The 16,175-nt window shown below is 30.2% G+C and overlaps 1 protein-coding gene across 1 annotated transcript in view; it reads right to left on the reverse strand.

Annotated features, from left to right (window-relative positions):
• The window catches only part of LOC113517406 (guanylate cyclase 32E), a 55,753-nt gene that overhangs the window by 38,274 nt on the left and 1,304 nt on the right, over positions 1-16,175 (reverse strand). The window contains 2 exon segments of the mRNA XM_052894612.1: positions 4,423-4,538; positions 5,334-5,472. Coding sequence (XP_052750572.1) covers positions 4,423-4,538; positions 5,334-5,472 — 255 coding nt within the window.

Below are 16,175 nucleotides of genomic sequence, written 5' to 3' on the forward strand. Positions count from 1 at the left end.
GAAATTAGGTATCTGGGGTTACAAACTATATATGGGCCGACTGAAGATTGAACTCGTGATTTCATTCGAATCAACGAGATGAATCTTTCTATACCATCTAATGCTATCAAATCGATCAGTTCACTAAAATACTGATAGCCAACTACCTGCATACATACAATATGTAGATAGACTTTATATATTATATTTATGTATATCTACTACGCTTTACCGTGCTCTACTTTGATAAAGTGATGAAATATTGTTCTAAAACCGAGAAGTAATTTCAATAAAATAAATTTATATTGAAATGGAGGAGTAGAATTAAACCCATTATGGTCATAAAACCCAGAATCGAAATTTACTCTCGTGTTAAATAATAGCTGATCTTTAGAATTCTGAAATTCATGAGTCCCTACTGCACTATTAGTTGGTTTCGAGAATTATTTGCTTACATGCGCATTTCATATCCATTGTTCTTATTCACAATGCAATTTTTAACTGAAATTTAAAAGCAGGGTGTTATTAATTTGGGTGTATATTTGTTATTGTGTGAAAGTTATTCATTTTTTTGTAACACAGGGGGTAAACGAGTATGTAGCTCACTTAATGATGACTATTATCGACCATGAGTACTTGTTACACCGGGGATATTACAGGTGTGCGATATAGATATTTTTATAAGAGATTGTAAATGTAAATGTAGACTAATTTGGTAAGGTTAGAAATAGAAAATTATTAGTACATTTGATTTTTAATATTTAAATAGTAATATTATCTATAACGAAAATAATATTTTCTTTTATACAACTTAAAATGACAAACAAGCTGACGGCCCACCTGACGCAAAGTGATAACCGTCGCCTGTAGACATGAGCTGGTACCTGGACATAACAGAGTATACTGTTTCGCCCATGATACTCCCCATGCGTTGCCATTCTGAGGACTCAGATGTTATTCCTCTGTACCTCTGTAAATTCACGCCATATCCCACCCTTCAAACCGAAACACAGCCATGCACACACAGCTGTTTCACGGTTGAAACACGAATGGGATAGAGGTACCCAAGCAATCGACTTTTATACAAAGTCTCCCTCTGGTAATAATAATATTCTAGATGTTATTTTGCATGACGATAATCATAGTTTACTAGATGATACCAAACTCAGTGAATTCGCTACAATAATAATAGTTCTTACATGTTTCCGAATTCTCTTTAAGGATGAAAATCGTAAAATTATTTATTTATTTTTATTTATAAAAAAATATTAACCTAGTGATAAACAGTTGACGTAACAGACAAGATACAAAAATGTTTTAGGTATAAAATTCCGGTTACACACATATCAAATAAAATTACTTAAAGCGAAAGTCGATGAAGTTGTTCTTATTTCAATGAATTGCGAATAATGATATTTGATAAGCGTATTTGATAGCCGTCCTTGAATCAAATGTCCATAGTAACAGTTATTCAAGCTTTATAAATGTCTGTTATGTGATTATATAAGCCTTTGTATTATGATTGATGTATACAGATATATAGAATATATGTATCTATTATGGACTCATATAAGGATATATTTATTATTTTCTTCATATTGCAGTATCTAGACTGGATTACATATGCATGAATTAAATATTGGTAATATAATAATATAAATGTGCTTGAATAATTTTTTTGCGACGGTGAGATAGAATAAAAGCAAAGCATGGAATTTTTTTTCCAATAGATGAATATGGATGAGTATAGAGCACCCGTCGATACTTATATTATAGTATACTATGTCAAGATAGCAGTGGAGGATAAAATTAGGTCAAGGGCTTATAGTGGTGCTTTCATAAGAAATTAACCACGATGGTTTCCGGAAGGGACCATGTGGAAATCAATATGACAAAGTACAATTTCTTATCTTCCGAGGAGGGATAAAGTAAGAGTAAATAAGGTAACAAATGTTAAGTGCTCGTAATCCTAGCTAAGAGTCAAACTGTTTGTCTCTCTGACTCTATTTTCAAGAGATCCTTTATCTTGTGTCACGTTATAAAATCTTATATTATAGATATATGATTTCATATCGAACAGTTAATTTTAGATTTGTTATGAAAGAGCCGAGATGCACAGGATGAAGCTCCCATTCTGTTCCACGAAGTTATGACTACTGTAAACTTCGGTCTATGGCCCATAAAATTTGCGCTAACCACGCATACCGTTACTGTCTTATCGGATTGAGAGTCGTAATAAATCGTTTATCTGTTTATACGGTTTCGGTGTTATTAAAGAATTAGGATGTTTCTATCGGTTTTTATTTAGCTATTTATTAGTTTCATTAATTTTATTTCAGCCGTTAACTGTCCACTGCTAAACACAAGCCTTCCTCATAAGCAGTTAGGATTTTAGAGATGTTTTAAGAGGAACAATGCTGCCCATCCCTCTACCATTAGTTCCTTTAGTCGCCCCTTACGACACCCCCAGGAAAGGAAGGGGTGGCCTATTGTATGCCGGGATCACACGGAACTATTTATAATTATTACTTAATAGTTTAAGTATTTTTATATACATTCTTGTAACCAATATCCAACATACATACATACATACATATCTGTCACGCCTGTCTCTCATTAGGGTAGGCAGAAACAATGGAACGCCAAATGCTTCGATTCAAACAAACCTCTTTCGCTTCTTCCATATTTAATATCAAACATATTTTTAGAATATATGACAACGTACGTAATAATAAGGTAAGTCAATCTGATGATGATGTTTAAGTTGTTATGATGATTAACCTCGCTAGATTAGTCTTGACGAGTACTTACCTAAGTAGGTAGTTGGCTGATACAGAATGAAGTTTAAAGATTAGCATAATGTATAGGAAAACGTGTTTTTATAAACTCATTTTACTTGCATTTATTGTGATTATTTATATAATATCGATTTCGACATTTAATAATATAACTAGTAACTATGAGTTTTCAGATAAAGATTGGAAAATTGGTTCAAATTAGTGTGATTTAATAGAAATAAAAAAATAGTTGTAAGTATCTATTAAATCATTGATGATCCAATTGACGGCTGTGAATACGTACGAGTACTTATATTTTTAGTAAAAGGAATAAAAATGAGAGAACAAAAATAAACAATAAAGCTACTATGACTAACTAGCTAGTGGACATATTCGTAGATACGTAACGAAGTATTCAACACGGTGGGTATTACGTATATTAAGTATACGCAGGGCTAATTTTTATTTATTATTGACAGTATTATACTCGTATTACATTGTTAAATATGTATGTGTACAATACGTACTTAATAATATATAAAACGAGTATATATAGGTGCTTATGTATGTATACAGGTATATACAAGTATTTTATTTAATTGGTGATAATGGAATGGTAATCCCACCCGCGCTATCGGTATACACCGGAGGGGCACCAGTGAAAGATGATAGGTGAGGATGAAGCAGGCCAGTTAGCCCATCGTGACGAATTCAACAAGAATTGTTCACAATGGTTTCCAGGGGGAACCACGTGGAGGTCGACGTGACAGGATATATTGCTAGTAAGGGGTCTATTTGACCCCATTACTAACAATCCTCTTCCCCCCATATACAAGTATTTAGGAATATATATACTATTAATGGGTGTTAGTAAAAAGAACCTATTAAATGGTTTAAATTTCATTTGATCCATATTAAAATGTAGGATGTCTCTATAAATATTGTTTAGTTACAATATAATAGCACTCATTTAATATAAGAGTGTATAAAGCAGTTATGAGGGGTGTCGCGTTGCGTAAGATATAATTTTACAGTCCGGGAAAAGAGTTAAACAATCTTTTGATTCGTGCATTTTTTTCTGTTTTGTCGATGAATGTTTAAAGTATGACATATAAACATTAAATATTGAGACGTAATTTATATTTGACACTCTCAAATATAAATGACTTCTATCTATAAGTGTCACCTTAAAGTCATCCTACATTTTATAATGGACTAAACGAAATTAAAACCTTTTAACAGGTTTTTTTTTACTAACACCCACTAACAGTATTAAAAACGACGCACCTTCCCTACGAAATAGAATAAAGATATGTATGTAAATAATATAAATTTGAATGACAAATGTACATTATCGACAATGCATGGATTTTTTGAATGACTATGTAATTTTAGACAATACATGTAAATACATACACATTAACAGAGTTCTAAAAGAGTAACTGTTGAGTTTTTTTCGAGTTCTTCTTAGCGGATAACAATTCTCAGAATCCTGCAGTAGGTTAATGAAAATGATGATTTAAAAGTGAAAGTTAAAGAAGTCTATTTTAATAAAGATGAATTTGAATTTAATATTACTTGAAATAAAAAAATTCTATAAGAAATTGACTGTATAATTGAAATTTTTTTTCGATGCGATAAATAATAAATGTAAAATTCTACGTACTTGTTTTATAGATTCTTCTTCTTGACCGTAAGTTTCAGCTACGACAAAGTCTAAAGAATGCCCCATTGGTCCTAGCAGTTTTTCATTAACTTCTTCTACTGCCATTGATATCGCCCCTGTAAATAAGGAGAGACTATTATTAAATATGTAATTAATTTGTTAGATGTATAATTATGTGGCGTAACATACTAAATGATAAAACATCACGATCACCACCAAGTGCTGCCAAGAATTAATTACTATGGTCTAGATCGCGTTGGTAGTTAAACATAGCTTAATATTCTCGACTGACTACTTTTAGGTGACAGATATTGTCTTTTTATTAATTTCAAGATAAATGGGTAAGATGTATAGGCAGTTCATCATCTAACTGATCTTATTTCAATTATTTGGCGTCGGTGTTATACGATTTTAATCATTTTACACAAGATTTTGCCTTTTCGTTTTACAACCGGCCGCTTGCTTTTGAAAACATATAGACCTTTAAAAACAAAATATTAAAAGTACCTAAGTGAACTAGAGTCCTCATTTTAAAGTCGGTTAAAATGGAATTCGAATGTTTCAGTGACAATTTACGTGACAAGTATATTTCCTCGTTCAAAGTTGTTAAAAAAACTTGAATGACTGCATTTATAAAACAAATTACTATTTCTACTCAGGCCTCATTATGATAACTTTTTGGCTTTATTCTTTTATTCAATGCTAACCAGACTCTTTTGTATTCTTTGTAAATTTTGTAACTGTATTGATCCTTTTTTAAATAAGTTTTTATATATTTTTTTGTTAAATGCGTGGAACTCAGAATATAAGTAGCCTATGTCCTTCTCCATCTTATATGTTAATATGTTATTTAATTGTCTAGATATATCTAAAACAATTTTTACTTATGTATTTATTTTCTAGCAACTTACCGGAAATAACTCGTCCAGGTCTTGAATAGCTGTAGTCGCCAGGTCTCCGCTTCGAGCCAGTTAAGTATCCCAGGGTATACTTCTCGCCTTGTGAACTATCCAGTGCTAATAATATCAGCATACTCCAACACCAGTGCCACTAGAAAAAATATTATTGTATTTTGTAAAGGTTTATGTAGATTAAATTAGTAAGAGATTATTAGAAGTCTGTTTATATTTAGAATTTAAACAACTTTTTCCAAAAAAAGATAAGGTTTATCATAAAAATCTGGAACGAACACCCATTCATTTAGAGAAACTATTTCAGTTTTAATGTTTATTATGTTTTTTTCATCTTAATTGTATATTGCAGATAATATTTTTATAAACTAAAAATCATTTTATATTAGTATGCCATATAAATATTATACATTCCACTTGTTGTAATTGCAGCTTTGCGGCGAGAATCATTCTTTCATCATAACTTCATTCAAATTAGTCATTTAAACGTAATAGAATAATAAATTTTCAAATTACACTTTTAGGAGTAGGATTGATGGTTTGCTCAACTAAAAAGGAACAAATAAATACAAAGAAACGAATAAATTGCAATCTTTAAAAAGCCTCATTGCTCGAAAGCGAATCTACATAAAGTTATTGAATTGTTGCTGATTATACCTGTACTTGAGCAGGAAAACACTTGCTTATAAATTGATATTAGATATTTCTTTTGTTAATGTTGTGTTATTTAAAAATATAAATATTCAATTATTTAAAAATACAAATATTAATTAAACTCTATATAGATAAATTATTAAAAAACATAAAATAAAGAACTACGAAAGACCGGCGATTAAATAGAGTTGAATTTTCACTATAGAATTGCAGGTTGTAGATTTTATGAACATGTGTGGCCAACATTTTTCCAATACATACGAGTAGTAGTGCTTCATGGATAGTAATAAACTGTGGTGGGCGCAGCTATGTGGAGTAGTCTAAGCGTATGTAAATCATTACGTTGGACTTTTATAAACTTTAAATTTTACTACGAAAATTACACACTATAACATAGAAAAATAATTATTTTACACATTATCTCCTTTTTGTTAAAATTTGTTTGTCGTTTCCGACAATTGATAAATTCACATCGCCCAGTTATATAACTAATATAAATATGAATATGTAACACTTACCATTAAATGAGTTGTATCAAGCATACAGTTTGCCACCTTTGTGATTTAACAAAAATTTTTTCAATAAAAATCTTATTACAGGGAACTCACTAATAGTTGAGGATGAATTCAGGCCAGTTGGCCTGAAGGTTCTTTAATGTAAAGTCTATGATTAATGGAGTTAGTATTAGTTTAATAAGTTTAATAAAAATAAAAAAAAAAATTAAACTTAATAACTTATAAGCATCTTTGAGGAGTCATTTTCTATGAGTCTACATTTCTGCCCTGTCTGCCCATTTAGGAATAGGAATCTATGGTTGGTATTTCTATTGTTATTATTTTTAAGTACAAATAATAGATACAAATAATATATTTGTATCTACGAAACAGGCCAGAATAAATAAATTTCGATGGAAACTAATATTGCCAGTATAATGTCGATAAAATCTCTTATCTGCCTTCGATTACAATGAGGAAAGGAGAGTAAATATATTGGAATAGGACTTTTATACTGGGGCGTAATATTAAAAACTGTAATGGAGTACGTGAGTAACAGTTTACTTTTGAATAGAGGCTGAACCTTATTATTATGAAACGACAAAATAAAAGTAGAATATGGGTTATTTTACAGTTTTAGATTCATTTATTATTATAATGCATTCATGTAAATAATATAAAGTTATTACAATGTTCTTATGAAGTGTAAGTACACGAACCCTGTTTGGGTGCATAAAAATTATATTGATATTGGGTGTATCAAAATTAAATTTATATGCCTTCTAAACATTCTAAGTATTATTATAAATGCAAAAGCTGTGATAATGTCTCTTTATAATCTTTTACACAAAATAGGGTGTTCTTTATGTTGCAAAGATAAGTAAAATTTATTTTACAATGTTATTTTCTTACACTAAATACTCTAGGAGACTGAATACTAAATTATTTTTTATACTTCGTTATAACAGTTTAATCATTTATTAAATTATTTTAGGTGAATAAAAATCTATCAATCATCACTCTGAGTTTCTTAGAAATGAACAGAGATTATAATTTCTTTTTCTTCTTCTTCTTTAGTAGCATTCGTCCCGATATTGGAATATTTTACCAAAAACAAAACGGGAAAATACCAGTAATAATAAAAATACCTATTTCACGCGAATTTGGAAAGGATAAGGAATTAGGTCTAAGATATTTATAGGATATGTAGGATAGAACATGTACATATGAGAACATACTGTTCTGAAAATAATCTCTCCATTCTAAAATTTAATTACAGTGTAATTTATTTTCAGAAATATTTTTTACATTTTTCTTTACAACGAATAACCTTATAATTGAAATATGTGTATTTACTCGTATGTACGTTATTGTGTCTTACTAATAGTGTTTGAGTATAGAGCAATAAGAAAACAGAGTTAGGCACTTTAGTAACAAATTTTTGGTTTGACATATGAATATTACGGAAAGTCCAGTAGCGCAAAAGATGGGGACTTAGAGAAAAATGATGATTTATCCCTAAAGTTGTTACGACCGCTAACAACTAAATAGGTATGATATCGCAATAAATAATGCCTATTGTATGTTTATATTTTCTATTTCCTGTTAGTATTATTTTCCGCAATCTAGCGTTTGATATTGTAATGTACATAAAGGTCCAGTTACACCAAATAAACAAAGAGCATAGAGTACGAGGAAGAATAGTCTTATGTTAGTGTAATCGTGTTAAGAGCATATTCGCTTAGCTGCATTCACGAATAGAATTCCGTAAATTAGGAGATTGCAGAAAGTCTATCTTTTATCAATAATAATAAATTATACAACACTACAATGGACTGAGTATTTGATATTTAGAGTATTGTAATTTTTGATACCATCGTGACAGACTTCTTGACATGAAATATGATATGTAATACAACCTCTGACACAAAAGTTTTCACAAGTTGCATCGAATGTGCGTGATATGGATGCCATAGTGTATTCATGTTATTCATAGTTGATATCACTTTTTATTGATTTCTATGATAAACTAGAAATGAATAGGAGTGATAGTATAAAAATAAATAAACCTTAATTAGGCTAACAGGCAATTGAACCTAGGACTTTATTTACGTAAATATAAAATGAAAGACATATAAATATTCAAACTGCAAATTAAAATAAATCTAGTGTATAAAAAAAATAGTAAATCTAAATTAGACTTTTCAAATACAAATACAAATACAAAGACTTTATTGTGGATCATAGGTTAAATTAAGGTATTACATGAGTTAAATAGTATCTCCATGTCCTGCTATATAAGCGTACAATATATGGAACAGTTAACAGTATACAAAACATAACATTTAAAATTATACAGTGAAACAAAATACATTTATATGAGACATTATTTTTTACAAATGATGACTATTTATTTTTATCATTGATATATTCGTCCAGGCTATAATAACATTTATTTATTAATATATCATGAAGGTTCTTTTTGAAAACATTTACCTCAGTCAATCCTCGTATATGTTTTGGTAAGTTATTATAAATTATTACAGCTTTACAAAATATGCTGTCCTTCATCAATTTTGTTTTAGATGGTACTACACATAATTGATCAATATGCCGAGCTCTAGTGCGAAATTTAAATTTATCAATATTTGTTTTTACAAAGTTAGCACACTCATAAATATACAAACAAGGCACTGTCAATAATTTTAATTGTTTAAAATGTGGCACGCATGTGTCCCGCCTTCGCAAATTACAAATGGCCCGTATGCAACGTTTTTGATATTTCAAAACGATATCTTTATTAGTAGAGTTTCCCCAAAACAGTATGCCATACCTCAATAAGGAACCTACATGTGCATGATATGACGATAAAACTGTTTCCATATTAACAATTTTACGTAGTATATACAAAGCATATGCATATTGACTTAATTTTTTACATGTATGCTCAATATGAGTTTTCCAATTAATTTTATTGTCAATGTATAGTCCCAAAAACTTTGTTGTAGTCGTTTCGTCAATAGTTTTTCCATTGTAACTAATGTCAAATTTAATTTCACTATCATGTAGTCGCTGTTTAAAATACATTAATTTGGTTTTTTCGATATTTATTTTCAATTTATTAGAATCAAGCCATTTATTTATTAATGTCAAAGAATTAATAATGACTGATAGGGGATAGAACCTTGTACTTAATTTATGCACAAATGTAATGTGACAGACACTACATCCAAACTGCACTATTAAGCGTGTCGTGTTCTATTCGTAGCTCGTCTGTGTACGAGTATCTATAGATATATGTTAATGTGTGGGAACTTCGCATCGTATTAACATATTCGTTCACCACTACGTGAATACTCGTCCAAATCTTTACGCAACGGTATTAGGTAACGAACGAAACTTGTCTGACCGGGGGCAGGTTCACATTCATGACTGCAAAATTGTAGCTACAATTATATATTAATTTGCTTTATTGTGTGTGAAAGTTACGGCAATTTCTATATTTGAACATAGAATATACGTGTACTTGTATGTATAATTAGGACATCAATTCTACATCTTATATTACTAGCCAGTTGAGTGATATATAATAGTAATACGAGACGCATACGGCAGTACCTATTATTTGCTATAATTATCATTTATGTATCGTAAGTATAACTATTGTACAGTTATAGTACTATAATATTATTATCTAATTTAATATTCGGTAATACCTAACTAAAGTTTCTATGATGAAATGAATAAAGTAAAATAAGACATTTATTTATTGAGTGTAGTTATTTCTTTTTAAAAAATACTCTACCATTACTACCTTTTAACGTTGTAGTTATATATATATATATATGAGTAATTAAAAAATAAAAAGTTAATATTAAAATTAGCTTTTAAGTTCCTTATTTAAAGTATTAAATTTTAAATTGACGCTAAACAAACCGTAAACTAAGACAAATAACATATTATAATAGAATAAACAAAACATCGAGTAGGGTTATAGCTATTGAAACTTTCTACGATGTTTAGGTATTTAGTTATTTGGATTATTTCTCAGTTTAATCTTTGATAAATATACTTTTTAGATAATATATCTAGTATGTATTAGTAACCGGTTGTGTACTTTCAATTCAAATGAACGATTTATATTCAATTTACTTTGTAAGTTATGTACTTGGAAATATAATTTAATTTTCGTCGATACATAAAAATATTATATCATAGTATACGCCGTATATTATGTTGTAAATTAATATGTACAAAATCAAAGGATACTGACGCCAGATGTTGCAATGTAATAAAACGTTAAAAGATTTAAACATTTTGAAATGGAAGTGAAACATGTCGCTGTACGGTTGTCAGTGTATATTGAACCGGCACCGGCACTCAACACACGTGAGTTTTGTACAATGTTGTTATAAATAGTGCCTGTGGGAGATATTTATGTCTATGACCGGGTTAAATTGACGTGTGTCACAAATAGGTTACGTTCCGTGTTTGGGATGCACTCGCATTACGTGGTAAACAATGAAAACACCTAATCAAGACCTAATTTTTTTGTACCCTTGTCGATAAACCCCATTAATAAAATTTACATATAGATTATGAGAGAATGTTGGAACTTTCTGATGGAAACAGATCCTAGTGGGTTTATATGTATATAGACAGTTTACAGTTCTAATTAAATAAAACTATAAAAAAATCTTCAACCATACCATAGATATATCACAGATCTATGGTATGGTATAAACATGATCACATCTAAACCTGAGAGAAGGCGAAGTAATCTCGTCTTACATCACAACTGCAATATGACCGATAAAGTGCTTCTGACCCTATCCTTAAAATCACATCTGATGATGTCCAATTCTGTAATAATTTCAACAAAATACGGTTGCTCTTTCATTACGTTATATTGGAATAAACTAGTTTTCTATAGTCTTGCACGTGTGTCCGTTATCTCTCGCTCCCGCGAAAATTTCAGGAACTCTCTTGTGTACACATACGTTATATCTACCTACCTACATATATGGAATTCCTGTGCAAACTTTCATTGCTTCTATAGATAGATATTCAAATTTATGGATCTACTAGTTTAGATTGTGCGTTGTCTGATTTAATATTAAAATAAAATAAAAATATATATAAGTTTAAGCCTATAAACACTTCCATGTGATATAAATAAAATTTTAGATGAAAATAAAAATTTGTTTTTGAAAAGTACTTTATATCTCTGTAGCTATAGAATAATAATAGTAACTGCAATCTATAATTTATACGATATTAGCATTTTCCAGCAAATCACACTTTAGTTCGCTTTCAATTAGATACGCTACGAAAGGAGTTATATTAATATTTTAATATTTATTCAAATTGTTAAAGAATATACCTACGTAATGGCGTACGGACCAATCGGAGGGTTAAAAAGATGATGCTAATTGATTATTCATATTTTATTGTCTTCGATATGTTTTATGTATTAACTATCGTAACCAATGTGGGTAACATCAAACATATCCAAAAAGGTTTACCCTAAATCTGGGGCAGTTATAATCGATGTTAATAATATTATAACCGTCTTCGTGTTCCGTGCTCACAAGGTGCTGACGGGATGCAATTACAAGGATGTTTGTTTTTCTTTCCAACTATCAGTCAATTACAAAGCTCTACCTATCTCTATTAAAGGAAAAGTTTTACTGAATTAATTTTATTATATTTTCTATATTGTGATTTACGATAAATTAATATATTTTGAAATGTTCTCGCATTTCTGTTGTTTAAAAATTGATTTGAGTATTTTTTTACAAATACAAAAAACAAAATCAATCAACACCTCTCAAAACATTAGTAGAATATTTTAGTTTTCTTAATGTAACTAATTACATAAGCCCACGCTTAATTGGTATCTCATTGGTGTACCTAACAAGCAATTAAGGAAAGCCTCCAGGCCCCATCACACGGCTACAGAACAAGTGAAATGAATTCACAATCAATTGCCTGTTAAAGATTTATGCGACACACGCCTTGGTATCTAGTTAGATACGGATCTTGTAATAAATAATGACCAAAGATAAAACTTGCTTCATTCATACAAGATTAAAATTACGAAACTTACGTTTAATAATTTTTATGTCTTATTTGAGATTTTCATGCCTAATTTTTTTCCCTTTTATAGCATTATACCCCATTAGGTTGACCTCAACGCGATTCCCCCTGAAACACATCGTGGTTAATTCTTGTCGAATTCGTCATGGTGGATTAACTGACCTGCATTCATTCCCAAATATAATCTCTCGCGGGTACTGCGCAAGTGTATACCGATAAAAATATAATTTAATTATATTTGCCATCTAGCAGAGTAGTAGTACAATTAGAGTAGGTATACATAGATAGATCTGTTTCTGTATATTAATCGTTGACACATATTCGAGAGGTCTAAGTTATCTTGGTGGAGTTTTAGTACGTAATTTTCCAATAATCGAAGAGGTCGATAAGAGTTTATGCGATAGTGTTCGCCGCGAGCGCGGCATTGACATAGTTGCCTCGTCACAACATGCGCACACGCACGCGAACTTCTACTTTTGCACGATTTCTGATAAAAGTACGAGTTAAACTTGAATGTATAGTTTTTTTTAAAACTATAACATTAAAAACGATTATTTATTTTCAAATTTTGTATAACTGATAATTATAAAATCGTTGGTCCTGATTGACCATTACCGCACTGCCAATATTATTAAATCTAGAAAGTTACAATTTGGAACAACGGAATTCTTTTATAACGTAATCAAGGTCTAAAAAAGATTTTTGGAAATTTCTGCTTAAAGGGGAAACACGACACTACGCACACTATGCCGCGGGCAACTGCTAGTTCTTTCTATTTGATTTTCACTAAGGTATAATTCATAAAGTAATAAAAACTTAATATAATTATGTATGTCTCTATTTATTAAATAATGTTTTTATTATTAAATAGGCATGCCAGTTTATCAAAATGATTGTTAACATGATTTTTTAGATTCAGACAAACAGAAATATCTGCCTATTTTGAGTATAGACAGTGACATAATAATTTTATAATGTTAATTATATTAATTATCTATAATAGCGCCAACTGACCTATTTTATATATCAAAATAGATAAAGTCTTTTCCGAGAGCGAAATCCTAGACTAATAATATAGTTCAGCTGTACTTGGTAAATAGATAACATTTATAGCACATAACACCTAATGAGTCAAATGTGGTTTGTGTATAGAAATATTTCAGTATTAATACATAAGTTGCCTAGATAACTAGTTCTTGGTCATTTTTAGGTTCTGGTTAACAGAATGTTATTATTCTACAGTTTTCAAACAAATCGAGACTACGGTATAAAAAGGTCGGAGAATAAACTGGGAATAAAAAACTTGTATCTATGAGTACGAATCCATGAATTTTTGATAAGTTATAAATAATTAAAAATATTCTACTTATTTCTGGCGCTCCATCAAAGTTGGGTGGATTTTAATTGGACTTCACCTATTCTTTAAGGATAAGTTTCATTCGACATTACGCTGTAGGTACATTAAAATTAAGATGCAAAATATTTTTTAATTAATATTAACCCAAACAAGTTTGATACAAATAAGCGTGTGAGTGTTCACGCTGTATTTTTGTGAAGCATACTTAACTTGTCTATTCAGTATAGACTATTATAGCAAACACATAAATTTAAAGTTAAATTACACTCGCTTTGGTATTTGGCAAGAGAAAAGCTATCATTAGTATGCACGCCAAGTTCCATCCATTGGTACCTGATCGAACCAACCCGTATGAACGAACAATGTCTATGTACGACGACGGTAAAGTTCGCTAGAGTGCGGGCGCCCGCGCAGCCTTCTTGTCGCATCGGCGCGCCCGATACATATTAATGTAATTGTTTTGTGTATTACATGATTGTCTACAACACGTGCGATAACTCTTTTGCTGTTAGTATTTAGGTACATTCTGAATATGATAGTAAAGTTTATTGCGTAGAGATATTTTATTTACATTGGTACCTATTTAATAGAGATGCAATAGTGGCTGCATTATTGAAAAAATATTAATTTCCTTTTCTATGAAAATAGTTGTCATGACTGAATAAGTTAGTTTGAGTTATGTAGGTGTCTAATTAGAAATAAATAGTAACGCTTCATCTATACTAATATTATAAAGAGGAAAAATTTGTATTTTTGTGTGTATGTGTGTTTATAATAAATAAACTCATAAACGACTTTGGCGATTTCAAAAATTCTTTCACCATTAGAAAGCTACATTCACCCTGAGTACTATAGGCTATATTTATTGCTAGAAAAGATTAGGGATCCTTACTTAAACTTTACTAACGTAACTCAAGGTGTAAAAAATGCTATAAAATATCTTTCATCGCGTGCGGTGCGGAAACTATAGAACAAAAGTATATACTACAATATGGAAGAAAATATCAATAACTACAAAAAACTTCCCAATATGTAACTATTATCGTTATGTCACAATAATCACTTTTTAAAATGTTGTAAAAATGTCCACCCGTGCGAAGCCGGGACGGGCCGCTAGTCTATAGATATAAATGTAAGTAGTTCTATTAAAGATTTAATGTATTTGCTAGTTTCAGATTCTTCTCCATTAATTAAATCTTAGAAAATTAAAAAGAATCAATTTAAAAAATAATGTTCGAAATCGGTTCTGAAGTAACGAAGATAATGTATACCTACATAAAAATACAGACGAATTGAGATTCTTCTCCATTTAGAAATTCTTTGAAAAAATAATTTCTGACAATAATCAATCAATATTAACTAAACTAGTGAAACTATGTAAATAATATAAAGGTAAGGTATTATATAATTATAAGTGTATTATTATAAATGTAAAGGATTAAAGTATTAATTTAATATTTGGATATTTTTTACTCATTCCCACATAAACGGTTACAGAGATTTAAAAGGAAATATGGTGCACAAAACAGATCATGTAGTAGTTAAACAAATATGGTATTTTTATGACAATTCTAAACGCAGTAGTGGAACTTTGATGGATTTTTAGTATATTATTTCAAGTATTGTATCTTACCTAGACTTGAATAATTAACAACTTTACAATTAACCTAAACAATTGTAGAAAACAACAAACACAGTAAGTTTGTTACATTCCAGTTTATATACGTTGTACCTAGACCTACCTATGTAAAATGAAATGTAACACACAATTGACTAATGACTACATTATAATAATATAAAGTAGATATTATGTACTTACTGTACATAAATAGTAGTCAAAGTTACTAATAAAAAGGATGTAGATAGGTTATTATGGTGTGGATTATATTGTATGTCATAATTTTAGTCGTTAACTTTCCACTGCTAAATATAAGCTTTCCCCTAAAGGGGAAAGTTTATATTTTGCCAGTAGCTGCCATGCTTGGCAGGTGGGTTGGCAACCGCAGTCAGGCTTCTAGAGATGTTTTAAGACGTTGTTGCCCATCACTCTACTAATAAGTTCGTTTAGTCGCCTCTTACGATGCCCATAGGAAAGTAAGGTGTGGCCTATTCTATGCCGGGACCACACGGACGCGATGTTGTAAGTAGGTAATACAAAAAATAATAACACCGATTTCAGTCATAGCCATTTTGATTTAATAACCAAACTACTGAATCCGACAAGTAGATTCTGTTACA

Source organism: Galleria mellonella, unplaced genomic scaffold (assembly GCF_026898425.1).
Source record: "Galleria mellonella isolate WM207_F2 unplaced genomic scaffold, CSIRO_AGI_GalMel_v1 utg223, whole genome shotgun sequence".
Lineage (NCBI taxonomy): Eukaryota > Metazoa > Arthropoda > Insecta > Lepidoptera > Pyralidae > Galleria > Galleria mellonella.